The sequence below is a fragment of the Nerophis lumbriciformis genome, linkage group LG12, assembly GCF_033978685.3.
Source record: "Nerophis lumbriciformis linkage group LG12, RoL_Nlum_v2.1, whole genome shotgun sequence".
Taxonomy (NCBI): domain Eukaryota; kingdom Metazoa; phylum Chordata; class Actinopteri; order Syngnathiformes; family Syngnathidae; genus Nerophis; species Nerophis lumbriciformis.
In genome coordinates this window covers 32474256-32502144 of record NC_084559.2, presented here as the reverse complement: position 1 = coordinate 32502144, position 27889 = coordinate 32474256, and the positions used below count along the sequence as shown (strand labels likewise).

Sequence of the window (27889 nt, the reverse complement as noted above, 5' to 3'; positions counted from 1 at the left end):
CCACCCCCGCCCCGGGAATCATGATGGACTAGTCCAACCACTTCCTTGTTCAAACTTTTATTTTGGGGAAGACTCGGGTAGAAGTCGGTGTCTGACTCTGACTGCTTCGACTTTGTTGTTCTGTGGGTGAAATGTCAACGCCATGACCGATGTCGATAGTGAAAGTCGGCTGGACGAGGACGTAGCTATCACCGTGGCTGTCTCTATACAAAGCTGCCCGTCGTTGCTGCCCCGAGGCTTCAAGTAAGAGGCAAGATGTCCATAGCTAGCGTTAGCCAAGACATCCAGGTGGAGTTCCCGCTGCACTCCGCGGTGTGGGAGAATGATTACAGGCGGCTGGAGCAACACATTATTCTACCGCAGGTTGGTAAAATATCAATTTAAAAACAAATATTTGACACCGGCACATAAATGGTCATTAGCTGAGCGATGCTAGGAAGGAGCAACGAGGAAAGAAGTAGGCCGCCACGTTTGACAGATGCTGTCACACGTTAGTGACGGTCATTTGAACAATGATGATACATTTCAGGGTATGACACTGTCACGGAAGTATTCTTACAATGTGTTGTTAATGTCGTCGGCTGGGTTTCAAATATGTTGGGCTTTCTTGCACATGAGATGCAGTGTGCAGGTGTACATGTCGTTTATTGTCTGATCATTTGTCCGTCCACGCTAATGCTAATTCTAGCCTGCAACATTGTGGATTTGTTATTATAATTGTTTTATTGTTGTCATTGCTTCCATCCGAGCTAATTTGTGTCAGTGGGAAGGTGACCTCATTTAACAGTTTGAAAAACGATGAGACTGAGGTCATCATCATCGTATCTGAGCAATATCCAGCGTTGTTGTATTTCAATAAACTGGAATCCTGTGTGCTGTGGGGCCCTATTGTAGTGAATCACACCTGAGCTATCACAAATTAAAGGCCTACTGAAACCCACTACTACCGATCACGCAGTCTGATAGTTTATATATCAATGATGAAATCTTAACATTGCAACACATGCCAATACGGCACGGGTTAACTTATAAAGTGCAATTTTAAATTTCATGCGAAACTTCCGGTTGAAAACGTGTAGGTATGATGACGTATGCGCGTGACGTCGATGGTTGAAACGGAAGTATTGGGACGCCATTGTATCCAATACAAAAAGCTCAGTTTTCATCGCAAAATTCCACAGTATTCTGGACATCTGTGTTGGTGAATCTTTTGCAATTTGTTTAATGAACAATGGAGACGGCAAAGAAGAAAGCTGTAGATGCGATCTGTAGATGCGATCGGTGTATTAGCGTCTGGCTACAGCAACACAACCAGGAGGACTTTGACTTGGATAGCAGATGCGCTATCCAACACTAGCCGCCGACCGCATTGATGATCGGGTGAAGTCCTTCGTCGCTCCGTCGATCGCTGGAACGCAGGTGAGCTTCGGTGTTGATGAGCAGATGAGAGCTGGCTAGGTGGAGAGCTAATGTTTTTATCATAGCTCTGTCGAGGTCAGTAGCTAAGTTAGATTCAATGACGTCGTTAGCAACAGCATTGTTAAACTTCGCCAGGCTGGAAAGCATTAACCGTGTACAGTGTTTCCCACAGGACAGGCATCTATTTGTGGTGGTGTGGTCGGGGGGTGGCGGCGGCAGCGGCGATGACCAAGAAGAACGCGGAGTTGGAATATAATTACAACATTTTATGTACATATTTATATACAGATTTGAACAATTAGTGATTCACTGAAATATATTTATTAATTGTGGTTCTTATAAAAATATATCTTATAAAATATAAAAGCTAAAATGTCTCTTAAAGCTCTGCCCCTTTAATTAGTGAATACTTAATAATTTAACTTTAGCCTACTACTACAACCATATTATTTACCAGCAACATGAAGTGAAACAGAGGCAGAGGTGTCCTGCCACAGTCAGTCAACCTCCTCCTCCTCCTCCTGCTGCTGCTGAACAGGTCGCACCTGTGGTCCGGACTGTAGGCCTACCTCCTCTCCAAGTCGAGCCCTTTTCGGCCGTTGAAAATATTTTTCTATACTCATCTGTGTGAAGGAGTGAACATCCAACATTAGAATTTATTACTAAAGAGCAGAACCGCTCTATGTACAGTGCCGTCTAACCTTAAGCGGCAGCAGCTCAACACATGCAGGGTTCAACGTTAAGGTTTCTTTCTACTTGCCCGACTTCTCAAATCTACTTTTTCTAGCTGTGTAGTGCTCATGGCTTATATCTTACTAAAATTCTTCCTGTTGACTATTTACAACACTACACAGTATTTATTATTATTATTATTATTATTATTATTACTATCTATAATTACATTTAAATGGCATTGCATACATGTAAAATTAAATGCTATTTCACATTATTTGACCAGTAGCAGTTACACTCATCTGAACAGGTCAGCCACCTGTTTAAAGCCCGATCACAGTTGAAATCTTGAAACTAAGGGCCTTTAATGGCCAAAACATTAACCTGGACAACATTTTAACAGCTGGTTGGCACAGATTTTATTATTTTCATTGCATTCACATGCTACAGTGGACAGTGGACAATTTAGCTTCAGTCCATGTGTGTTTATTGACAACAGGGTTATAACCTGGACACGTTAGCTCGTCGGTATGAAAACACGTGACTGTTACTACGTGCGTCTGCCCCGGAACCCGAGTCAAACAGCGGCGGTGTTAATGAAGCAGCGTCAGGCTGCTCACCGTCAGTGAAACGCTCGGTGAAATCGCGGATTAACGTTAAATATATGACGAGCCGCGAGCGATGCAGCTATAACCTATCTACCTATAACCTATATTACCCTCGTATTTTGATCTTGTCCATCCGTCCGTCCGTCCCTCTTCTTCTTCTTCTTCTTCTTCTTCTTCTTCTTCTTCTTCTGGCCCACCAGGTGAATTAAGTGCTATTGGCGGAGTTACAATGCATAGTATGTTACCGCCACCTACTGCACCGGAGTTGTAACTACAAGCAACATTCACAGACAGTCCCATTGCTTTTATGAGCGGTCGAGCGAGTCAAAAGCCGAAAAATCCATTTGTGGCGGACGTAATTCTTTCGTGGCGGGCCACCACAAATAAATTAATGTGTGGGAAACACTGGTGTAGTTACAGGTTCATGGTTTAATAGTATTGTTGATTTTCTGTCTATCCTTCCAGTCAGGGGTTTATTTCTTTTGTTTCTATCTGCAGTTAAGCCCGATGCTATCACATTAGCTCCGTAGCTAAAGTGCTTCACCGATGTATTGTCGTGGAGATAAAAGTCACTGTGAATGTCCATTTCGCGTTCTCGACTCTCATTTTCAAGAGGATGTAGTATCCGAGGTGGTTTAAAATACAAATCCGTGATCCACAATAGAAAAAGGAGAGAGTGTGGAATCCAATGAGCCCTTGTACCTAAGTTACGGTCAGAGCGAAAAAAGATGCGTCCTGCACTGCACTCTAATACTTCACTCTCACGTTCCTCATCCACGAATCTTTCATCCTGGCTCAAATTAATGGGGTAATCGTCACTTTCTCGGTCCCAATCGCTCTCGCTGCTGGTGTAAACAATGGAGAAATGTGAGGAGACTTTCAACTTGTGACGTCATGCTACTTCCGGTACAGGCAAGGCTTTTTTTGTCAGCGACCAAAAGTTGCGAACTTTATTGTCGTTGTTCTATACTAAATCCTTTCAGCAAAAATATGGCAATATTGCGAAATGATCAAGTATGACACATAGAATGGATCTGCTTTCCCCGTTTAAATAAAACAATTTCATTTCAGTAGGCCTTTAATGAAATCTTTATTGGACACAAAAGTACACAATGTGACAAAGAACATTTGACAACAATCAATCTAAGGATCTCGATATCTGGTCAGGACACTCCTCACTCTTTTGCCTTCACCTTCATTGTCCATTCCTTTTTGGTGACTATATACTGTGGACCTAGACCAGTGGTTCTTAACCTGGGTTCGTTCGAACCCTAGGGGTTCGGTGAGTCGGGCTCAGGGGTTTGGCGGAGGTCAAAACACACCCGACTCATCGTGTAAATAAAAAATTCTCCCTATCGGCGTATTACAGATACGGCAACAGCAGAAGTCGCACTGATTTGCAGGCGTGTAATTTGTTGTGAATTTATGCACTGTGTTGGTTTTGTTCTTTGAACAAGGTGATGTTCATGCACGGTTCATTTTGTACACCAGTAAAAAAACATGGTAACACTTTAGTATGGGGAACATATTCACCATTAATTAGTTGCTTAGTAACATGCAAATTAGTAACATATTGTCTCTTAACTAGTCATTATTAAGTAGTTATTAATGCCTTATTCGACATGGCCTTATTATAACCCTAACCCTGGCCCTAACCCTCTAACCCTGGCCCTAACCAAATAACTAAATTAAGTCTTTGTTACTTAGAATATGTTCCCCTAGTGTCCAAAATAACTCTAAATTAAGTCTTTGTTACTTAGAATATGTTCCCCATACTAAAGTGTTACCAAAAACATAAAACTTTGTCTTGAATTTGAAAAATGTTTTTTTTATTTTTCACTAAAGAAGGGTTCGGTGAATGCGCATATGAAACTGGTGGGGTTCGGTACCTCCAACAAGGTTAAGAACCACTTACCTAGACGTTGAGTCTGTGACATACATGGCGGACAATAACTGATACAGTCTGCTTTGCCAGTCCAAAAGCATTCACCGTTTTCCTTAGTCTTCCCTCGACGGCCAGGTAATACAAAGCACACGCTACCTTTTTTATCACATCCACTTAGCTCGCGTTCTCGTTGACTCTCCTTCGACAAATGGACAAAGTTTTTTGGTAAGTAGAATCACAGCTGACCTTGACATTCGAAAGTTCTCTTGCCGTCTGAGAAGTGTCGTATCCGAAATAGCTGCAATCGCTTTCTCTTAAGGCAGGGGTGCTCATTACGTCGATCGCGAGCTACCGGTCGATCTTGGAGGGTGTGTCAGTCGATCACCAGCCAGCCATTAAAAAAATAGTCCTTAAAATGAGCGATCATAAATCTTCACGATGACGTCACTTTCGTCACTTGATTGACATTCACGGCACCCGAGGGTCTTCTGAGATGACACTGGCTGCTGCCAGCTCATTAAAATTACCGACTGGAAGGCGAGAAACACTTTATTTCAACAGACTCTGGCGCCGTACCTGTCGTCAAAACTCCAAAGACCGACTGCACAGTTGCACAATAAAAGCGCTGCTTCATCCTGCCCGCGCTACCAAAATAAGAGTCTCAGAAAGCTCGCGTGCACAAGCTAGCAAGCTACGGAGTTTGCCAACAATGTATTTCTTGTAAAGTGTATACAAAGGAGTACGGAAGCTGGATAAATAAAATGCCAAAAACCAACCACTTTCTTGTGGTATTGGACAGAAAGGAGGACTTTTTTTCTCCTCCATTCGAAAATGCGGACCTTATCAGCACCACTGTCTGATTCCAATCAATGCAAGTCATCAGAATCAGGTAATACACCAACTTATATTCTTGTCTTCATGAAAGAAAGGAATCTATATGTGTTAAACATGCTTGTATTATCTCTAAACACTTTTAACTTATTAACAATATTAACTATATGTGTTAAACATGCTTGTATTATCTTTAAACACCTTTAACTTATTACCAATATTAACTATAAGTGTTAAACATGCTTGTATTATCTTTAAACACCTTTAACTTGTTAACAATATTAACTATGTGTTAAACATTCTTGTATTATCATTAAATACCTTTAATTTATTAACAATATTAACTATATGTGTTAAACATGCTTGCATTATCACTAAACATCTTTAACTTGTTAACAATATTAACTATATGTGTTAAACATGTTTGCATTATTTTTAAACACCTTTAACTTATTAACAATATTAACTATATGTGTTAAACATGCTTGTATTATCATTAAACACCTTTAACTTGTTAACAATATTAACTATATGTATTAAACATACTTGTATTTTCATTAAACACCTTTAATTTATTAACAATATTAACTATATGTGTTAAACATGCTTGTATTATCATTAAACACCTTTAACTTGTTAACAAAAACATATGTTTCATAAATAAGTAAATATGAATTATATATATGAATGAGGTAGATCCCCACGACTTGATCAATTGAAAAGTAGCTCGCCTGCAGAAAAAGTGTGAGCACCCCTGTCTTAAGGTATTCATTTGTGATTTCCACAAGCGTCTGTACATGTAGAAGAATGAGAAACACGGACATGTCTGGATGACTCTCCTCCATATTTCCAGTGGTTAGCTCTGAGTTACGAAACCACTTTATTATGAAGCTGGCGGCGGCGCATTCTTTCTGACGTCACTTCCAGTGTGGGGCGCAGTTTTTCTGGCGTCACTTCTGGCGTCACTTCTGGTGTGGGGCGCGGTTTTTCTGACGTCACTTCCTCTCCGAACTCAGTTTGTAAACGATCAATGAGTCCATACAAAACTAAGTGCCGTAGATTCAAGAAATACACGGCACACTTACCCGTGTAAAAATTTGTCCGAAGATTGGAACCTTCTAGTTTGTGAACCCGTTCTCAAACAATGGCAATAAAAAACTATTCTGATTCTGATTCTGATTCTGATTCTTAAACGCTGGTTAAGTGTAGCTGAAACGGGGTTTAGGCTAAATAATTATTCGTTTAAGGGGTTATCCGGCTTAGTGTAGACATAGCCATAGTTACATGTGTGTATATTTTAAACTGTAATGATGGCCCAAAAAGGAGAATGTATGTTATGGTATGAATAATAACAAAACATTTATTTTGCTGAATATTTCAATTTTTATCCCAATGTTTCTCCTATGAGGTATACATTGTTTATCCTGTCCATTATTAACCACTTATTTGTTGTAAAGTAATGATAAATAATGATGACATGTATGCTTCTTGAATGCCTGCTGTGCATTGTAATAAAAATGTAGGGATAAATGATGTTTCTAACCAGGGATGTCAAATTTAAAGCGATAACACGTTAACTATAAGTTCCATAAATGGTACAACTAGTTTTTATTTTGACTACTTTTTGACCCTCAGTTCATTCCGTAGCAATGGAAAGTGTAATTGTGTCTCGTTACTGTTGAGCCACAAGCTTGAAAATAGCGAGCAGAAATGCACAAAGAAATGGGTACATTACGGAAACCCCATGTACAATGCCATGGCAAGTCGTTCTCCCGACAAGACAAGACAATTTTTTTTTACAATCACCGTGGAACTACATAATTGGAGCGAAAACATGCTTGCACGCTTTGCCGCTTGCAGATAGGGGGAGCTTTACTTCCTTGTTTTGATTGCGGTTGAGTGCATTAACATAAAATGTAGATTGTTACACTCACTGCTTTAGTAAAATGGAATAAAAACTCAATAGAAAAGATGGACGGTAAGCAAGAAATCTAGAACCTTATTTTAGCTAAGACTTTTACGTCGTCAAAACTTGTCAAGACACCTTTTCTCATACCAATCACATACAAAATTAGGTCTACACTTCAAATCCATCTAACTACGATAACATAACGAAAAATTGTCTTACAATATGATCATGCTACATCAAAGATGTGTTGTAATGTAATCTGTGATAGCTCTACCTAAATAAATGTTTTCTGGCAATTGGGAAAAAAATTACCGTATTTTTCGGACTATAAGTCGCTCCGGAGTATAAGTCGCACCGGCTGAAACTGCACAATAAAGAAGGAAAAAAACATATAAGTCGCACAAGAGTATAAGTCACATTTTTGGGGGAAATTTATTTGATAACATCCAACACCAAGAATAGACATTTGAAAGGCAATTTAAAATAAATAAAGAATAGTGAACAACAGGCTGAATAAGTGTACGTTATATGACGCATAAATAACAAACTGAGAACGTGCCTGGTATGTTAACGTAACATATTATGGTAAGAGTCATTCAAATAACTATAACATATAGAACTTGCTATACGTTTACCAAACAATCTGTCACTCCTAATCGCTAAATCCGATGAAATCTTCTTCTTCGGTGTCGCTTCTAAACAACTTTGCCAACTCCAAAGGTAGACAATGCGCCGCTTCCGTCAAAGTCATCGTCAGTTGCAGTTCCAATTATTCCAGCCTTTCTGAATCCGGACAGGATGGTTTCGGTTGTCACTGAAGCCCATGCTTTGTCAATCCATCCTCAGTTTTTATAAGTTACCGCCAATGTTGAAATGATCAATTTTCATAGGTACGGAAGTAGTAGCAGGTAGCATCTTTTTTTTCACATGTACTTCTGCCATGACCCGCCCCCGCCAAATTTTTATTGGTTGACGTGTGTGTGTGACGATTGCTGATATACGCCTAGTCTCTTACGTGAATGAGATAAATAATATTATTTGATATTTTACGGTAATGTGTTAATAATTTCACACATAAATCGCTCCAGAGTATAAATCGCACCCCAGCCAAACTATGAAAAAACTGCGATTTATAATCCGAAAAATACAGTATATTCTTTTAGCAGGCTGAATATTACATTTTAATAATAGAGAAGGTTAAAACATTGTCTTGCAGATATATGAATACTATTAACTTGTGCAACATGTTACGTACACAATATTAGCAGCATTTATTCATGTAGAAATATCACTGATTACATTACCGAATACTGTATATTTGGCATGCAAACCATGATCGTAACAATCCATATTTTGTGTTATTAATGTGTGAAACTGGTATCTAAACATGGTGTAGGCCCTCCCCTCTGAATGCAAGTGATTCTTCAGCAGGAATACAAATTCTGTATTCCTATAAAATACAAAATCTGGCAAGACAGCCACGCATTGCAGGTATTATTTTTTTAATAGTCATTAAAAGCATGTTTATGTCCATTTTGTGTTGAGCTGTTTAAAAAAGCATATTGTTTAAAACATTTAATTAAAGCAAACTAATTGTCCAGTCATGACAAATCTTGAAAATTATCTGTCTACAGTACACTTATTAAGGATGAAAAATTATATCTATCTGCGATTAATCATGATTTAATTTAGAGTAACCATAAAAAAGCTGCAATTATTCTTGATTAAATATTTTAATTGTTTGACGGACCCAATTTTAACGCACGTTTTGATGATTTGCCCCACATTAAAATTTCCATCCATCCATTTTCTACCGCTTGTCCCTTTTGGGGTCGCGGGGGGTGCTGGAGCCTATCTCAATTAAAACTTCCGTATCGTTTATCATATTTTAGACTTGCGCACCACAATAATTCCTGGAAATGCATCTCTTCCTGATTTCCTCAGATTGATGTTGAGGCTGTGGATCCGAGAGGTCGGACACCTCTACATCTGGCAGTGTCGCTGGGACACATGGAGTCAGTGAGAGTCCTCCTGAGACATGGAGGGCAAGTTACGAAAGAAAACGCCAAGAATTGGACAGGTTTGTAACAAGTAGCTACACTAGAATATAACATGTTTAGCCTCCTTGGAACTTTTGAACTTTATGGAAGATTTGGTGAAAACTGACATGGTCAAAATTATTAGCCCCTATGCAAGTTTGCACTTTGAGGTTAGAACCACATCAGAGCAGTCAATTAACACTGAATGTTATTTACAGTAAGTGACCCCAAGAAGCAGGGTTAGTCTCTCCTAAACACCTGACGAAAGGGAATTGCTCTGGAGTGTCTCTTAAAACTTTCAAAGAAGTGATGTCATCATGCTAAAAAGTAAATAAATCTTTTTGGACCTCAGATGGAAGATAGTAAAGTCGCATCTCAAAGGGGGAAGGATATACAGTGGTACCTCAATTTACGAGCACATTGCGTTCCACGACCAAGTTCGAAACCCAAAACACTCGTATCTCAAAGCAGCCCCGCCCATTTAAAAATTAATTTAAATCAATTTAATCTGTGCTTGACCCTCCCCAAACACCACCATGTTACATGCTTTTTGAAAAAGAAAAACAGACTTTTACACAATAAATATTGCTCGAAAAACATTGCATTAGCATGTACTACAAACAACATCAGTAATGTAATAATATAATATTATAGCTCAACATTTACCTTGGGAACCGGACTAATGTGGTGTCTCCTTTTTAAGTTCACTCTTGCTAATTCCGCTGATTAAGAGCTATTTGTTTTTATAGAGCCAGTTGCGTGTTTCTCTTGTGACACCTTGCTCCTAGTGTTGTTACAATAGGAACTAGGGAATTGCTGTTTATGTTCCTCATGGACGTATTTGAGTGACAGACAGGAGAAGTCAAGAGTTGAAAACAAGCGCTATGTATGTCTGCGTACCAAAGGTAATTCTCGACCGTCCAGAGACAGACAGGGAAACAAATCAAACACAGCCTCTGCAGCTTCTCAATATTTTTATGGATAAATGTCCGGTGTTTGCCGTTTGGACACGTGTGACTGCATGCCACAGAAGCTGGTTGCAGCTAATGCCATATAGTCTCTCGAACATTTGTTGCATTATTGCAAAGCACAAAAAAAGTAACCTGTCAAATATAAACCCGGATTTGGTCAAAAACACAACACTTCTACAACTTTAGCGTGCAAAATGTTTAAGATGTTAGCAAGAATCCCCAGTTTTCTGAAAAGACAATTGCTCATCATTAAGACTTGATATTTCAAACTACCGTATTTTTCAGACTATAAGTTGCTCCGGAGTATACGTCGCACCGGTCGAAAATGCACAATAAAGAAGGAAAAAAAACATATACGTCGCACTGGAGTATAAGTCACATTTTTGGGGGAAATTTATTTGATAAAATCCAACACCAAGAATAGACATGTGAAAGGCAATTTAAAATAAATAAAGAATAGTGAACAACAGGCTGAATAAGTGTATGTTATATGACGCACAAATAACCAACTGAGAACGTGCCTGGTATGTTAACGCAACACATCATGGCAAGAGTCATTCAAATAACTATAACATATAGAACATGCTATACGTTTACCAAACAATCTGTCACTCCCGATCGCTAAACCCGATGAAATCTTCATCCCCGGTGTCGCCTCTGGAATGTCCTTTCTTTCTGCTGCTCGATTGCCGTTCTCTGCTGCATATTTCACTACGTCCAGCTTGTAATCTGCAGTATATGATTTCCTTCTCGGTGCCATTTTTGTTTAGTCCTTCTCAGTTTTTATAAGTTGCCGCCAATGTTGATGTTATCCACTTTAATAGCTACGGCAGTAGCATATAGCAGTTAGCATCCAATGACCCACAATGCACTTCTGCCATGACCCTCCCCCGCCGAATTCTTATTGGTTTACGTGTGAGTGACGATTGCTGACGTGTGTGTGACGATTGCTGCCATTTGCTTCGTCTCTTACGCGAATGAGATAAATAATATTATTTAATATTTTACGGTAATGTGTTAATAATTTCACACATAAGTCGCTCCGGAGTATATGTCGCACCCGCAGCCTAAACTGCGACTTATAATCCGAAAAATACGGTATATTGTTGAGAAGGCTCTTCATTGTGGTGGACTTCATGGCCACTACCCAACAAAAACTCCATTGCTCTCACAGCGGCACATCAAAGCTTGACTGAAGTTTGCCAGAGACAATCTGAAACATGGGGATGAATTACGGAAGTGAGTTCTTTGCTCTTATGAAACAACATTTTAACTGTTTGGTCATATGGATACTGCCTTTGTTTGGCAAAAGAAGGGTGAGGCCTTCAACCCTAAAGGTACTGTACCTATAGTGAAGCATGGTGGTAGGAGCATAATTTTGAGGGCTTTTTTTGCTGCTTCAGGCACAATAAACCTTGTTTGGGTGCACTGGACCATACAGACTAAGCCCATATTTCCTAGAATAACATCAATAGGTCTGCTACCAGTCTAGGTTTGGGTCTTGGTTTGGTTTGCCAACAAGACAATGACTTAAAACATACATCAAAGTTGGTCAAGAACTTTTAAAAGGACGCCAAAATCAAAGTCGTGGAGCGGTTGTCTCAGAGCCTAGATCTAAATCCTATGGAGAATCTGTGGAGGGAGCTGAAAGTTAAAGCTGTTCATGAGGCCAATCAATTTGGGTGATCTTGAAAAATTTGCCATGAAAGAATGCACTAACATCCCTCAGCATACCAACATGTTCTAACCTAATAAGAAACTACCAGAATTAGGGCTGGGCAATTAAACAATATCAATATATATATCACGATAGACACGCAATAGATATCATTTAAAAATGTGTTTGCTAAAATGCTCGCTGATTTTTTTTCTTCTATGTTGGAAGAAACCAGAAGTTGCAAATCAAGTTTGTGTGCATGAACAAACGCACTCGCTGTCTGTTAACAGAGCAACGTCAGTGGCCGTGACACGCTAACAACCAAACAATATCAACTATCCCGTTTGATTGCACCATCTTGTTGTCTCACAGTTGATTCTTTGCATGGAGTGAGAAGAAAAACTAAAATTGAGTGCTGCAGAGAGCGAAGAAATTATCAATAAAACAAGAAAAGTCACCTCAACAGTATGGCAGTTTTTCAGATTTTTTAAAACAGACCGTTGTCTGACCAATGTGGACCACCTTAGCCATGCTCACTCGAGCACAGTCGTAACTTCCTGGCCCTTAACCTGCATAAACTAGTTCTTCTCAGGTTTATCTATGTTTACATTTTCGCACTTTGCTCTATTTTGTTACACTTTATCAAGCATTTCTTATGTATTCCTTATTTTTGCCCCTTGATTTTAAGAGGTTATTGTTAAGTGTTCAATGTGAAATTAGAATTTTGTTCACATTGATTGAGTGCTTTCCATGGCTGTGTTGACATTTATTTTCCTTTCTGCCTTGATAGCTGAGGCGATTATAACCAGAGGAAGGTTACATTTTAAATACAAATATATTTTTCTCCTTGTTCTTATTTTCGATTGGCCATGAAAATTATAAATACTTACGGATATAGACAGATTAAAAAATAAAAAAAAACGTATATTGTGATTCAATTTAGAGCCATATCAACCAGCCCTAACCAGAATACATTGTCTACGGATGTTCTCATTCATCCCGGTCATTGTATTCTCAGGACATTTCAATGGATCGCAACTGGACTGTTGAGTTTGTCTTAAAATATGTTTTGCCTCTCATCCAAGAAAGCTTTATCAGGCTTTGATTCGTCAGACTACATGATCTTATTTCAAAGACAAACTAGCCCAGTTGTGATCGATTGAATGTTTTAAGAATACCAATGCATGATGAATAAGAACATCCATATACTATTGTAAATACTAATATTGATTATCAAAGGGCTAATTATTTTGGCCATTGCATTTTTTACTTTTTTATTGTTTAAATTCAGCAAATCAATAAAACGTTTGGTCTTATCCAGATATTGTCTTTGTGGACACATACAAACTCTGAACATTTTGGGTTATGACCCATTTCATGAAAAGAAAGTGCTTTTATTTTAATTTTAAGAAGGGGGCTTAATCATTGTTCACCTTAACTGGGCATGCCCCTCTATGATGTATCTTACTGATGTTTTTACTGGTTGTAACAATCCCTATGTATCTTACCTATCTAGTTCTGCAGGAAGCTGTCAGCACAGGAGACCCAGAAATGGTTCAGTTAGTCCTTCAACGGAGAGATTACCTAAAAGCCTCTACAGCTCTGGAAGGAGTACCTGAGCTTTTGTCAAAGATCAGAGAGGTTTGAATTTATACATACTTTCCCATTGTCTTCTGCAGTGTCCAGTTTAACATAGGGGGAAAAACTGTTTGTTCTCGTTTTATTCAGTCTCCAGACTTCTATATGGAAATGAAGTGGGAATTCACCAGTTGGAGTAAGTTTTTTTAATATAGTAATTGATAATTATATGCGGAAATGCAAGAACATTGTCAATATGGTCCTGTTAAGTTCATGTATTTAAATATATTACATACGCAAACGCTCAGTATGGTGCTTTTTAGATCTTACTGGAACAACTACATTGTCACTTCTTGAATTAGAATGATTGTCATCTTTTCTTGTTATTGACACACTTTATTTATATTATTTCCCTCATTCACTATTGCTTCACAGTCCCGCTTCTATCCCGGGTTTGTCCAAGCGACGTGTGTCGCATTTGGAAAAGTGGCGCTAGCTTGCGTGTGGATTCTACTCTGCTAGGCTTTGAGAACATGACCTGGATCAGGGGGAGAAGAAGCTACATTTTCAGAGGAGATGGTGTGTGTTTATCAGATGATGATAACTGCATTGTTAGATGTAGAGGATGTTGCTAACACGCCGCTTGGTAGATTCATGTGCAGAGTTGATGGAGGTGAACCATGATGAACAAGTGGTGGACACTGAGCGTTTCATCATATCTCAAGAGAGGGAGGACGTCACACTAGAATCAATGCAGCCAGCTGAACAGGAAGTGGCCAAAAGGTTGACGACTCCAATTGTCAACACCTACTTGGATACCAGAGACATTGCTTTTGAAAGGCAAGTGTCTCGACATTGATTACAACTCAAACAGATCATTCAAGCATAATCTCAAATGATTACCAATATGTCCTCATTGTAAGCCATGGTTCTTATAGCTGTGTTGCCCATCATTCACAATCCTTATGTGAGACAAGAACACTTGGTTTTCTTTTTTTTTTACGTTTTGTAACTTGTAATATACGGCAAGTCCGGTTTGGCTAACAAAGCAGCTAATGGAAATACACTATTCCGACAATAAGGCCTTCTAAAAACTTACAAAAACCGCCAACAATACTCCATTTACATTTTGTGACCTGAATATTAACAAAGTATTAGCGGTATTGTTATTATAAGCGCCAACGCAGACTATCTATTTTTAGCGGCGCATTGTTCACAAAGAGTTTATAGTGAAAGTTTCAGTTTATAGCTTATTGGCATATTGAGCTGGTGACCTGCTGCTGCTGCTGTTTTGCCTCTTAGTTGGTAAACGTTCATTCTAGATTAGAAATCATGCCTCTCACCTACATAGTAAAAAGATGTAGCCATAAACCGAGAAGTTGGTCAACTTTGATATTCAACTTAGACCCGGAGTTGGCGAGAAAGACACAAAAAGACGCTTGATTGCGGCGACTTTTTTTTTTAAACTCTTCGTAAGGATGATTATTAATTATTCATCTAAACGAGAATATAAGAACATTCTATCAGTCAGCATTCCGATGAGAGCAGAAATTGTACAGTAAGTGAGCGTTTTAATATGTTGGTAGTCTTGTTTAGCACTTAGCAACAATGCTTCATGATGCTTAGTGTTTCACCAATGCTGCATCTGTTTAGCACACAGCTTCTAAAACGTATTGTTCATCCGCCTTATATTCAGCCTCAAAATTATATAAGGTTCTGGATCATCATTTGTCCCAAATTAGTCGTCGTTTCGCTGGAAGTATGCTGCGAGTATTCGGTTTGTTGTTGTTGAAAGGAAACGCGAGCATTGTTACTACATTACATATATAATTAAAAGGTCGAGGGAGGTGTCAGGATGTTTTATTGAGCGCTGTATAGGCGGAATAGATCGATTGCCATTGGTTCCATTGTTAGCTGACTTTTGCTAACGTTTATTTAAGAGTTAGAAAGCAAAAAGAAAAACTAAAACATACGTGTGCTTGTCTTACATAGGGATTGTGAATCCATCCATCCATTTTCTACCACTTGTCCCTTTGGAGGTCGCGGGGAGTGCTGGAGCCTATTTCAGCTGCATTCGGGATTGTGAATGATAGGCACAATTCCAAAAAAAGTGCATTTCCCCTTTTAAGCATGACAGTGCAAAGGTGATGAGTGTTAAATAATACTGAATTGCAGCATACCTTACGCACACAGGTTTTATTTGGGCCTTGTTCACACTACAGGTACATATTTTTGCCCATATGTGACCTTTTATCAGATTTTTTCAATCAATTTGAACAGTACAATTCCAAATTTTCCATATCCGACCCGGGCCACTTTTGTATGTGGCGAATATAAATCGGATATGTACTGAATGCGACTACAGTCTGAATGCTCTGTTCGCGTTCATCCAACCAATACGTTATCAAATAGCATCATATTTCTCTGCCAAAATCAGCTTCTGCAAAATAAATACAGGAAGTTGGCTAATGAGCAGAAAACCTGGGGATACTGTAGGTTTATTGGCAACACTAAATTGACCCAAGTGTGTGAATGTTGTCTGTGTATGTGTCTTGGGCCTGCTATCAAGTGATAGGCTCCAGCTCCCCCGCGAACCCGGAAAATGAAAGAATGGGTGTTAATGTTTCACCACTCCTGTCTTCAACTGCTCACCCACACCCACTTCGAAGCAAATGTCCTACAAACTGCGAGAGCCAAAGTGCTTGCACCCTACCTTCTTAGTCGCTTATGCGCAATAATTCGGTTCAGAAAATGTTGACTTAGATTGCACAAAATCCTTCAAATTGCTACAAATGCGCCAGGACTGAGACCTCCTTAAATTCCGTAAACACTGCAGCACATGTGACGTCATGACATCATGTCTGCATGCGGGTCAAATTGCGTTCATCACATTTTTTTTGTAATGTGAACAATTACATAAAATGATTGTATTTCACAAAAAAAATCAGAATTGGACATTCTACCTACCCTGCAGCATGAACGTAGCCTTAGAGCTCCATTCAACTGCAGAATACTTCATCTTATCCTACAATGTGTTCAAAAGAAAAACATACACTGCAAAAACTGAAATCTAAGTAAGATGAAATATCTCAAATAAGGGTGATATTTGCTTATTTTCTGTCTGATAAGAAAATTCTTCTCACTAAGCAGATTTTATGTTAGTGTTTGACTTGTTTTAAGGGTTTTGGTCCTAAATGATCTCAGTAAGATATTACAGCTTGTTGCTGAGATTTGTTGACCTATATTGAGTAAAACATGCTTGAAACTAGAATATCAACTGTTGCAAAGCTGTGTCATCAACACTCACAAGTATAAAAGTACTTTTTTAAAGTAATCAATTCTTACTTAAAGCATGGAAAAAAAAAATCATGATTTTGACACGAATGTGTCTCATAATTAAAACGGATGACAGCCAAATGGACTTTGCTGTTTTATTTTCAATGAAACAATACAAAATACGTACTCATATAGTAGTACAGTTGGCACAGTACAGTAAACTGACAGTTAATATTTAAACATTTGACATTTCAAACAATTTTGAACAGAAATAGTTCATGCACATTCAGATAAATTCTTCAAAATTACAATTAAAAAAAATTTGGCCGGGGGCCGGGCTGTAAATATGTGCGCTAATTGACTGAAAGAGCACGCACTTGGCGCGATGATGTCATGTTATCGATGGAAAAATGCATCTTTAGACCATATGATATGCCTGAGCGGCTAGGAGACCCAGAGAGTAACAAGCGGTTACCTTGTTGCCTTTCCATTAAGAACAATAAACTTGTTTTTAGTATTAGTTTGCTGGTTTCAAGAAATGTAAATGCTGAGCGCATATCATTATGTCAAGATAATGGCACTAGCATTTACTTAATTTAAGAATATTTTTCAACATATTGAGCAAAAAGGTCTCTTTTTTTTTTCTACCAAGAAAAGTGCACTTGTTATTAATGAGAATATACTTATTTTAAGGTATTTTTGGGTTCATTGAGGTTAGCTAATTTTACTTGTTTTGGAAAGTCTTGACAAGCCGAATTTTCTTGTTCTATTGGCAGATAATTTTACTTAGTTCAAGTAAAATACACCTAATTTTTGTATTTTTTTTTTCTTGTTTTTGAACACTGACTTTTTGCAGTGTAGCCTTAGAATGTCATAAGTTGTTCTTCGGGGCTAAATTCCATGAAGTTTCATGAAAGCCCATTTGCTAGTTCTTACATAATCTTGATTTTTACATAATATTAACTTTAATCCCTGTGGGGTGAGAGGAGCTGAGGGAGTTTTGGCCAAACAATCTCAACAGTTTGTTTGGGAAAAAAAAAAAAATCATGATTTCACTCAACAGAACAGAAAAAAAAATGGAAAAATATCACAATTTTTTTCAGCCCAGGTAAGCTCATGCATTAAGGTGGCCTGGCTAATGCCTCACAGTATATCTTGCTTTCTAAAACGTGAGAGTTTCAGAAAAAAAATGCATTGAATATTTTATCATTTGGGTTAACTCATTAAATCATGCGATTTAATCACACAAAAATATCACAATAATTACATATGAATGCAGATTGATCACGCAATTACTTTAGGCTGCACATGCTCATTGAACAGAAAGGCGGCACAGATTGTTATACAGTCAGTGGATCAAGTCAAGTACAAAGGGGAATGAGGAGACTCACCCCAGTTTTCCACTGGATGCATTTCACACACATTGGGTAGAGCAGGACAGGAAATATGACAAAAACAAAATTATTTGATTTTTAGAATAAAAAGCTGTGTGTTTGATAAGATCATATCTACCTACTAACCATGTTAAAAAAAAACAGATAAATCAGAAAAAACTAATAAATGATGTGCTTTCAAGTAAAACATTAAAACATGTTTGTTGTATCACATTCTGACAATTAAACTGCATTCTTGTCAAAATATTAGGGTTTCTTTTAGTTTAATTTAATTCTAATTAAGCAAGTAATTTACTGCAATTTAAGTGTGATTCATTAAAATTCAAAAGTGTGATTAATCGTTTGATACTACTATTTATTATATCCATTAGAGTCGTTCAGTCTAACTGCTAGAAACTGTTCAGTCTAATTCGGCACTTTTCATGATTTGTCTTTATTTTCTTGTTTTCCTTCGACAGGAACAAGTCTGGGATTTGGGGCTGGAGGACCGACAAAACTGAAGCAGTCAACGGATTTGATGCAAAGGTTCACATTTTTTTCCGGTGCCATTGAAACAAAAAATATATACAGTGAATGTGTTTTATTGCTGTTTACTGACTGCTGTTGATTTCTCAGGTCTTCAGTGTGAACAACGTCAATGTTGTTATCAGGACAAGGACTGAACATCTTACAGATGAGGAGAAAGCAAGAATAAAAAGTAGGTAGAGGAAAAGTGTTTTTCTACCTAAATGAGAGTAATCAGTATGTACCTTATTTTGAAAGGTGAAAGGAACATCCTGGAGTCACTGCTTGGGACGGTGGAACAGCACATCAGCGCACAAGGGGTAAAGAGCATCCACACTCATTGAATACAGTCACTAGCCATAACATTTGGTACACGGGCTAATAAGTAAATCAAATACAAGAGCGCTATCGAAAGTTGTAAATAGATAACTAGAAGTACATTCAGACCTCCATCATTATCAAACTTAAAGTGGCTGTTTGCAACGTTTACACAGATGCCTAGAGGGCGATAACTTTCCAATGTATTTTAAGCGTTATATCCCGCCCTTTTCCGGCTTCTAGGACGTAATGACGTAACTACATACGTGCGTAACACATGCACACGCATTAGCTTTGGGTCTTTTTAGCTAATAATAGTGATTTGGGTAGTTAGCGTTAAATGTCATTGAGTGTACAGTATATTCCATCATAACAACAACATGACTGCAAATTGTTCATTGTTTCTCTTGGACTGCTTTTGTATGTGTGCACGTGCTCTCTGGCGAGACCGGGTGAGTGACCCCCATAAACACCAATTATATTATTCGGGCCAGGAAAAAAAAAAATTACACTAAGGTAGTAATTGTGAAAAAATATAGACTGTTTTAACACGCTCTGTTAAACTACTAATGGTAACATAAGCTAGCCAATATTGTTCTTGTTATATTTTGTGCTCTGAAAAATGTTACTGTGAGCAAGTTGCAAACAGCCCCCAAACGTAAAAAAATGTGAAAGAAATGTGTTACCTATTTATTGGTAACAAGCAACTTCCTGGTTTGAATAGGGGAAAACGTAAGATGGTGCAAATTGATTGTAGCATTTGGGGTCTGGGTCTGGTTTTTCCCCCACCTTTAGTGGGTGGGGGAAATAATACATTTTTAGATGACATGAACAATAATAGAATCGTATGTAAACATTGATCGATAATCAATTTATTTATTGTAAATAAAGTAATGCAGACAGTTCTAAAAATGTGGCTGTTTACAGCGAATCACCTCACCGAGAGATCCGAATAGCTTCTTTATTATAGGGCACTTATAGTCCAGGTTTGCACACTTTTTCCATTAATTTAATAAATGTGGGAATTAATTTAACTGTTTCTTATTCGAAAAGAATAGTTATTTTTAAGTTGCAAATGATAAAAGCTTATTTAGTGAAACGAAAATAAATGTAAAACTGCATCAATACTCGATTTTTTTATTGAATCATAGCTCCTGAAACTTAATCGTATCGTGAGGTGCCCAACGATTCCCACCTCTCGTTGCCACAGTAATTGAAATGACAAACAAAAAAAGCCCCCAATGTGCACCTTGATCTGTACCAAAAATGTAAGGGTTTCTTCTTTAGTAGGTGCATTAATACCCCTCAGACTGTCAATCAAAACAAAATTATCTTAACTCAATTGTGGTACAGCTGATACATTGAAACTTATTACATGGTAGAAGTACATTTAACAGGGATGTCCCATTTAACATTTATGGCTTCTGATCTGATCCGATACTTTGACAATAGATCACAGAACTGAAAATGTTTTATAGCAAGTAACTAAAGTAAACACAATAAGTAAATGGTAAATGGGTTATATTTGCATAGCACTTTTCTACCTTCAAGGTACTCAAAGCGCTTTGACACTATTTCCACATTCACACTACCCACGACCCATCAGGAGCAAGGGTGAAGTGTCTTGCTTAAAGACACAACAGACCTGACTAGGATGGCAGAAGCTGGGGATCGTACCAGGAACCCTCAGGTTGCTGGCACGGCCGTTCTACCAACCGAGCCACGTCGTACCCGCCGTTTTTTATCGAGGTTATCTTATTAAATTTAAACATTTGCTAGTATTGTTGTACTAAATTTGTGGTATTGAATGCTACTTAGAATTTTCTTTACAAAATAAAGTGGCTCATGCACAACAAAATATTATATATATGTTATTATATCTGCCCTCTAAAACTTAGAATATCTGCTTATAAGTTTTACTTCTTTTGGCTCTTTTTCGCTCATTATTTATTTGAAATGTTATGTTGATGGTTTTCCGTTTGACCTTAAATGAATTAAATAAAACAAACAAGCAAATAAAACCAGTAAATAAAAGCAAAAAACACTATTGACTCCCATTTAAATCATTTGGGTTTTGCCCTCAGCCTTCCTGTATCTACAGACTTACTCCCTGAGTTTGTAAACAATAACAAAAATGACCAAAAATATGATTTTGTAATAATAAAAAAAATAAATGTATGGATCTAATCAATTTAGTATTGGTTATTTACTGATACTTTACTAGGTATCGATAGTTTTGAAATTTGGATCGATCACCCCTACTTTACATTGAAGCTTTAGCGGTTAGTTTCTTAGACTTAGACAAACTTTATTGACCCACAAGGGAAATTGTTCTTGCGTTGTCCTGCTCAGTGTGTGGCGTAGCATGCTTAGCCATTCCTTTTCTTCTGGTCCTCCGGTAATAATGATACTTGGAAGAATCTTGGTTAATTTTCCGCCATGGTGGTGAGAATTAGTATCTTAGAAGTGGCGTCGCAACTTGCTCTTTTAAGCCAGTGTTCTGGCAAGACACGCCCCCCCTGAGTATATTCTTTAGCCTTGTAAACACTGGGACACAGCTGTGGTAAAAATGGCCGGGTTTAGCAGCTCATCAAGCGATCAGTTAAAGGCAAATATTGGCCCACAATTAGGACATCTCTAATATTTAACATTGTGACTGTGAGTATTTGAGATGTATACTTTCTTTCACAGGACCTGACACTTGAATACGCAACTGCCACCAACCCCACAGCCATAACCCCAGAGGAATATTTCAATTCCAATTTTGACCTGGGGAACCGAGACATCGGTCGACCGATTGAGCTGAGCATCCGAACACAGAAGTTAGCCACAGATCATGAAGGAACTTATGTATGTCAAAGCCAGTTGTACAGTTGTTGCTTCTCTGGTCCTACACAGGTTTAAAGGTACATTGTGGATGAGCGAAGAGCATCCCCTGTCCCTGGTGAAGCAGGTGACCCCCATCATTGACCTCATGGCTCGGACCAGTTCGCATTTTGCACGACTACGAGACTTTGTAACGCTGAAATTCCCTCCTGGATTCCCTGTGAAAATTGGTGATTGTTTAGAGAATACAAAAACCCACTTCACTTTTTTTGCTTTTTTCCAAAATTTATTTGGGTTTCTCTTATTCAGAGATTCCACTGTTTCACGTGCTGAACGCCAGGATTACCTTTGGAAACGTTAACAAATGCAGTACAGAAGAAGAAGCCAACACAACACCAGCTGCCACGCCGTCATCCACAGGAGACGACGAGGACGAAGTGGCCAGCGGTAAGAACACAAATGGACTCATATCAACCGCTGTCTTTCTCAACGCTGGCTCTGGTGTGCATCCAGTACTTCCAACATTCCAGGTGTGTCCGTCGGTGTTTGTGGTGCCCGACAACTACCAGCGCAGGGGGGGCAGCCGTCACGCACCTGTGTCAAATAACGACGAAGAGTTTTTGCAGTACGCCATCCATCAAAGTCTCCTGGATTCCCACAAAGTTCCAAGCCAGGTGGTGTGGCGTCAACTATTACCGTATTTCCCGGGCTATAAGCCGCACCCACCAAATTTTAGAAGAAATAAATATGTTGACATGTTAGTCGCAGTTACAAACCCCGTTTCCATATGAGTTGGGAAACTGTGTTAGATGTAAATATAAACGGAAGACAATGATTTGCAAATCCTTTTCAACCCATATTCAATTGAATGCACTACAAGGACAAGATATTTGATGTTCAAACTCATAAACTTTTTTTTTTTTGCAAATAATAATTAACTTAGAATTTCATGGCTGCAACACGTGCCAAAGTAGTTGGGAAAGGGCATGTTCACCACTGTGTTATATGGCCTTTCCTTTTAACAACACTCAGTAAACGTTTGGGAACTGAGGAGACACATTTTTGAAGCTTCTCAGGTGGAATTCTTTCCCATTCTTGCTTGATGTACAGCTTAAGTTCTTCAACAGTCCGGGAGTCTCCGTTGTGGTATTTTAGGCTTCATAATGCGCCACACATTTTCAATGGGAGACAGGTCTGGACTACAAGCAGGCCAGTCTAGTACCTGCACTCTTTTACTATGAAGCCACGTTGATGTAACACGTGGCTTGGCATTGTCTTGCTGAAATAAGCAGGGGCGTCCATGGTAACGTTGCTTGGATGGCAACATATGTTGCTCCAAAACCTGTATGTACCTGTCAGCATTAATGGCGCCTTCACAGATGTGTAAGTTACCCATGTCTTGGGCACTAATACACCCCCATACCATCACAGATGCTGGCTTTGCAACTTTGCGCCTACAACAATCCAGATGGTTCTTTTCCTCTTTGGTCCGGAGGACACGACGTCCACAGTTTCCAAAAACAATTTGAAATGTAGACTCGTCAGACCACAGAACGCTTTTCCACTTTGTATCAGTCCATCTTAGATGAGCTCAGGCCCAGCAAAGCCGGCAGCGTTTCTGGGTGTTGTTGACAAACGGTTTTCGACTTGCATAAGAGAGTTTTAACTTGCACTTACAGATGTAGCAACCAACTGTAGTTACTGACAGTGGGTTTCTGAAGTGTTCCTGAGCCCATGTGGTGATATCCTTTACACACTGATGTCGCTTGTTGATGCAGTACAGCCTGAGGGATCGAAGGTCACGGGCTTAGCTGCTTACGTGCAGTGATTTCTCCAGATTCTCTGAACCCTTTGATGATATTACGAACCGTAGATGATGAAATCCCTAAATTCCTTGCATTAGCTGGTTGAGAAAGGTTTTTCTTAAACTGTTCAACAATTTCCTCACGCATTTGTTGACAAAGTGGTGACTCTCGCCCCATCCTTGTTTGTGAATGACTGAGCATTTCATGGAATCTACTTTTATACCCAATCATAGCACCCACCTGTTCCCAATTTGCCTGTTCACCTGTGGGATGTTCCAAATAAGTGTTTGATGAGCATTCCTCAACTTTATCAGTATTTATTGCCACCTTTCCCAACTTCTTTGTCACGTGTTGCTGGCATCAAATTCTAAAGTTAATGATTATTTGCACACAAAAAAAATGTTTATCAGTTTGAACATCAAATATCTTGTCTTTGTAGTGCATTCAATTGAATATGGGTTGAAAATGATTTGCAAATTTATATTTATTTATTTATTATTTATTTATTTATTTATATTTATTTATCTAACACAATTTCCCAACTCATGGAAACGGGGTTTGTACATATCGGTACGAAATATTTTGTAAATGTTTATTTACATACCTTTAATTGTTTCCAAATTATGCCTGTCACACGGCAGTAAAATGGCTGATCAGATAAAATGGAAGACATCGACCCACAAGCTGCGGAGGCTAGCTCTCCAATCAGCTAAACAGACTCAATAACTCCTCGCTGACGTTTTGGTGAATTTACAAAACTGAAAGACTACAAAAATAATGCAATTGTAAGTTAATAATACTAACACAGACACTTGTAAACATGTTAGTTTACTTGTTAATGCTAACGACGCTAGCTTGATTACAGTACGATGGCATGTAGAAATATGCATGAAAACACTCCTACAGAGGGTTTAGTAAGTGTGAATTGTTTTGGTTGTATTGTAAAACTTCCAAACTTTGGAGTGATGAATGTAGAATTCATTTCAAGAAGAAACGCTATGGATGAATACTTCCGTTTCAAGGAGCAAAACAGGAAGTACATTTTCAACTCACCCAAAAGATGGCGCCATAGCACAAACAATAACACAACGTTTCAGTGTCTCTGTCGGTGTTCTATGAAAACTATTTTATTGGATACAGAACATTATTGCCGTTAGCGAAGAAAAATCCCTAGATTATCCGCATTGTTTTATAAGCCACATGGTTCAAAGCGTGGGGGGAAAAGTAGCGGCTTATAGTCCGTACAATACAATATTCCTTGTGTGCATCATCTTCCACTTTATGTTGTGTTGGGAATGATTGTCATGTGTGCATTGCTGCAGGAGGAGACATGGGACGATACACACAGCGAACTCACTGATGTCATGGCCAACAGCCAGAGTGACAGGTAGCCATTTGCAGTCTTGCATGCTTATTGCTCTTTGTCCCCATTAACACAAGCATCAGGGTCAAAGTGGATAAAGAGGGATGTTGTGCCCCCCAAGCACAAAGTTTGAAGATTATTTTTCTGCCATTTAGATATGAAAGTCATAAAAAAAGTCATAAATGTTAATATAAAATAAAAAATAGCTGTTAAAGTTCACTAATAACGTTGCTTAAGTCAAGAATGTCAAAGACTACCCTACAAAAATACAAAATGGTTCGTTCTAATTGGATAGCAGTAAACTTGGCATTGGAAACATTCTGATTCACTCGGCACAGACGTCATAACATCATGAAAGCTCACCTTTATGCATTCACACACAGCACCAACATTTTGGAACAAGACTGAGGTGATAGAAGAAAGGTAAACATCCATCCATCCATCCATTTTCTACCGCTTATTCCCTTTGGGGTCGCGGGGGGCGCTGGAGCCTATCTCAGCTACAATCGGGCGGAAGGCGGGGTACACCCTGGACAAGTCGCCACCTCATCGCAGGGCCAATACAGATAGACAGACAACATTCACACTCACATTCACACACTAGGGCCAATTTTAGTGTTGCCAATCAACTTATCCCCAGGATAAAGGGAAACATAATACATCAATTTATGGCAACATTGGAGAAAGTTATGGACAAGTTTCACCCATGTAGTGTCTCTAATTGCATATAACTGTAGTGCATTCAAGGACCCTCAATTATAGTTAGAATCAGGGGCGTCACTAGTTTTTTAAAGACCGAAAGACTTAACTCCCAGGAGATGCTCAAGTAACAATATTAGCATAATGTTAATGAGGTATTATTATGATTCGTATCATCCACTGATGATGTTCTGATCTGTACTTTACTCTTGACATAATTATAATTATATTTAAGTGAATAATAATTGTCATTATTTAAAGTCATGTTCTGGCAACCTTATATTGAATTTGTAGGCGCTTTTTTTTAGTTATTCATGGGGGGTTACATCTACCGTATTTTTTGGACTATAAGTCACAGTTTTTTTCATAGTTTGGCTGGGCTCCAGTGCGACTTATATATGTTTTTTTCCTTCTTTATTATGCATTTTCGGCAGGTGCGACTTATACTCCGGTGCGACTTATACTCCGAAAACTACGGTAGATATGTTGTTTTCAACATAATTTTATTGGTGTGTTTATAAGGAACAAATATACATTGACTTAATAAAAAGAAAAATATCTTCAACTAGTGCAAAACATAAGAAAAACAGATGCAAATGTATTTTGTTGAAAAAATGTTTAATACAATTTAAAACAAAAATAAGAAAATATATATATTTTTCACCTTTCTAGGAGGCTACTTATCATCTAAAAGGTGCTTCTTTACCAAACATAAGTATTATAACCATCTTTTCTTTAACATGTCCTCCCTCACATGTAACATATGAGTCATGCGCTCCCTTTAGAGCTCTCCTGTGGTCGTCTACAAAGTCTTCACCGTCCGTCACGTTGTCATTCCAGGAGTATCCCAGAGGGGGTGCTAGTGGACTTCGGCGACACCTCCAGCCCCACAAGCACCTTCTCCACCTCCAGCCCCGACTCGGACCTCCACCTGGCCATGGAGCTGTCGGCGCGGGCTCAGGAGCAAGACGAGCGGCTGAGGAAGCAGGAGGAAGAGGAGCTGGAGAAGATTTTGCAGTTGTCGCTTACTGAGAAGTAGAAGGATGAACGAGGGGAACGGGAACAAGATCCAGAAGCAACCACCTCACCTCACTTTCAACTCCCAGTCATCTATGCAACTGCAGAGGTTTCCCTTTAACTACGCATTCTTACTCTACTTTTAAAGGGTGTTTTTATGTAAACACTAACTCTCTGTCTTCCAGCCATTGTTCTCTGAGGTGTTTTTAATGGCAGTCACATCAAATATTGGTCTTAAGGCAGCTCACAAGAATGTAATAAAATAAAAAAGACTACTTCAGGTGACTCCACATGAGTTGGCACTCCAGTTTAACTCTTGAAGTGCCAGAGCACTGTATTTAATGTTCCCTTCCCTTGGCATGTCTAATACGAAATCAGCGATCCAATGGCTGGAGTGGAATATTAATGTTCCTACTTTGCATAGGGCCATGAAGGGTTTTACACCAGAAGGCTTTTCCATGGAATAACAAATCTCAGGGTTCCAGTTTTACACAACTCTCTCTTTCCTGGAAGTAGGTTTTAAACAACGTCACATATCATCCTGCTTCACTCATGGCTTCAGTTTAAAGTTCATGCAGGATTCTTGTGCTTTTTCAGAAGACTAAGAGGATCACTGCAGCAATTGTAAATATTCTGCTTTTCTTTGGGTGGAATTTGTACGACTTTTTTTTTTCTCCCTCTTCCGCTTGAGAAAATACCTGCAACAATCCTGTGCAAAGTGTTGCAGTCTGTTCATGATCCTAAAGGCGATTATTCTTAACCTCCTGTAGCCACAAACATCTGTAAACCTCAGATTGTTGTTTTTTTTGTGCCAACAGACTTTGTAGAAAGTTAAGATATTGCCACTTAAAACTTTATCAAGTTTTTTTGATTCTGAGTTACATCCAAGCATACTCGGTGATGCTCAATTAACCACTGTACTTATTTTACTTACTACAAATCTCAGTAATCCCTCTTTTTTTTGTTTGTTGCCAAACTGGTTAATACTGGGACTTTTTTTTCAATATAAAAAAGGGCCAACTTTGCTTCATTTATCTGAGATGTACTGTATGTAACAACCCAAGTGAGCCGCAACTTTTTCCCCCCTAAAAAATAAAGCACTTTATTTCCATAAGGAC

General features: G+C 38.7%; 1 protein-coding gene across 1 annotated transcript; it reads left to right on the top strand.

Moving 5' to 3' along the window:
- Window positions 1-28: 28 nt before the first annotated feature.
- ankrd13a (ankyrin repeat domain 13A) lies at window positions 29-27889 on the top strand. Its single transcript, XM_061986400.1, has 15 exons — window positions 29-363; window positions 9269-9404; window positions 13508-13632; window positions 13720-13765; window positions 14005-14148; window positions 14220-14409; window positions 18698-18764; window positions 18855-18936; window positions 19002-19063; window positions 21753-21883; window positions 21960-22117; window positions 22197-22334; window positions 22401-22561; window positions 25015-25079; window positions 26595-27889. Exons 1-15 carry the CDS (start codon window positions 256-258, stop codon window positions 26791-26793), a joined length of 1812 nt encoding a protein of 603 aa, XP_061842384.1. The 5' UTR covers window positions 29-255; the 3' UTR covers window positions 26794-27889.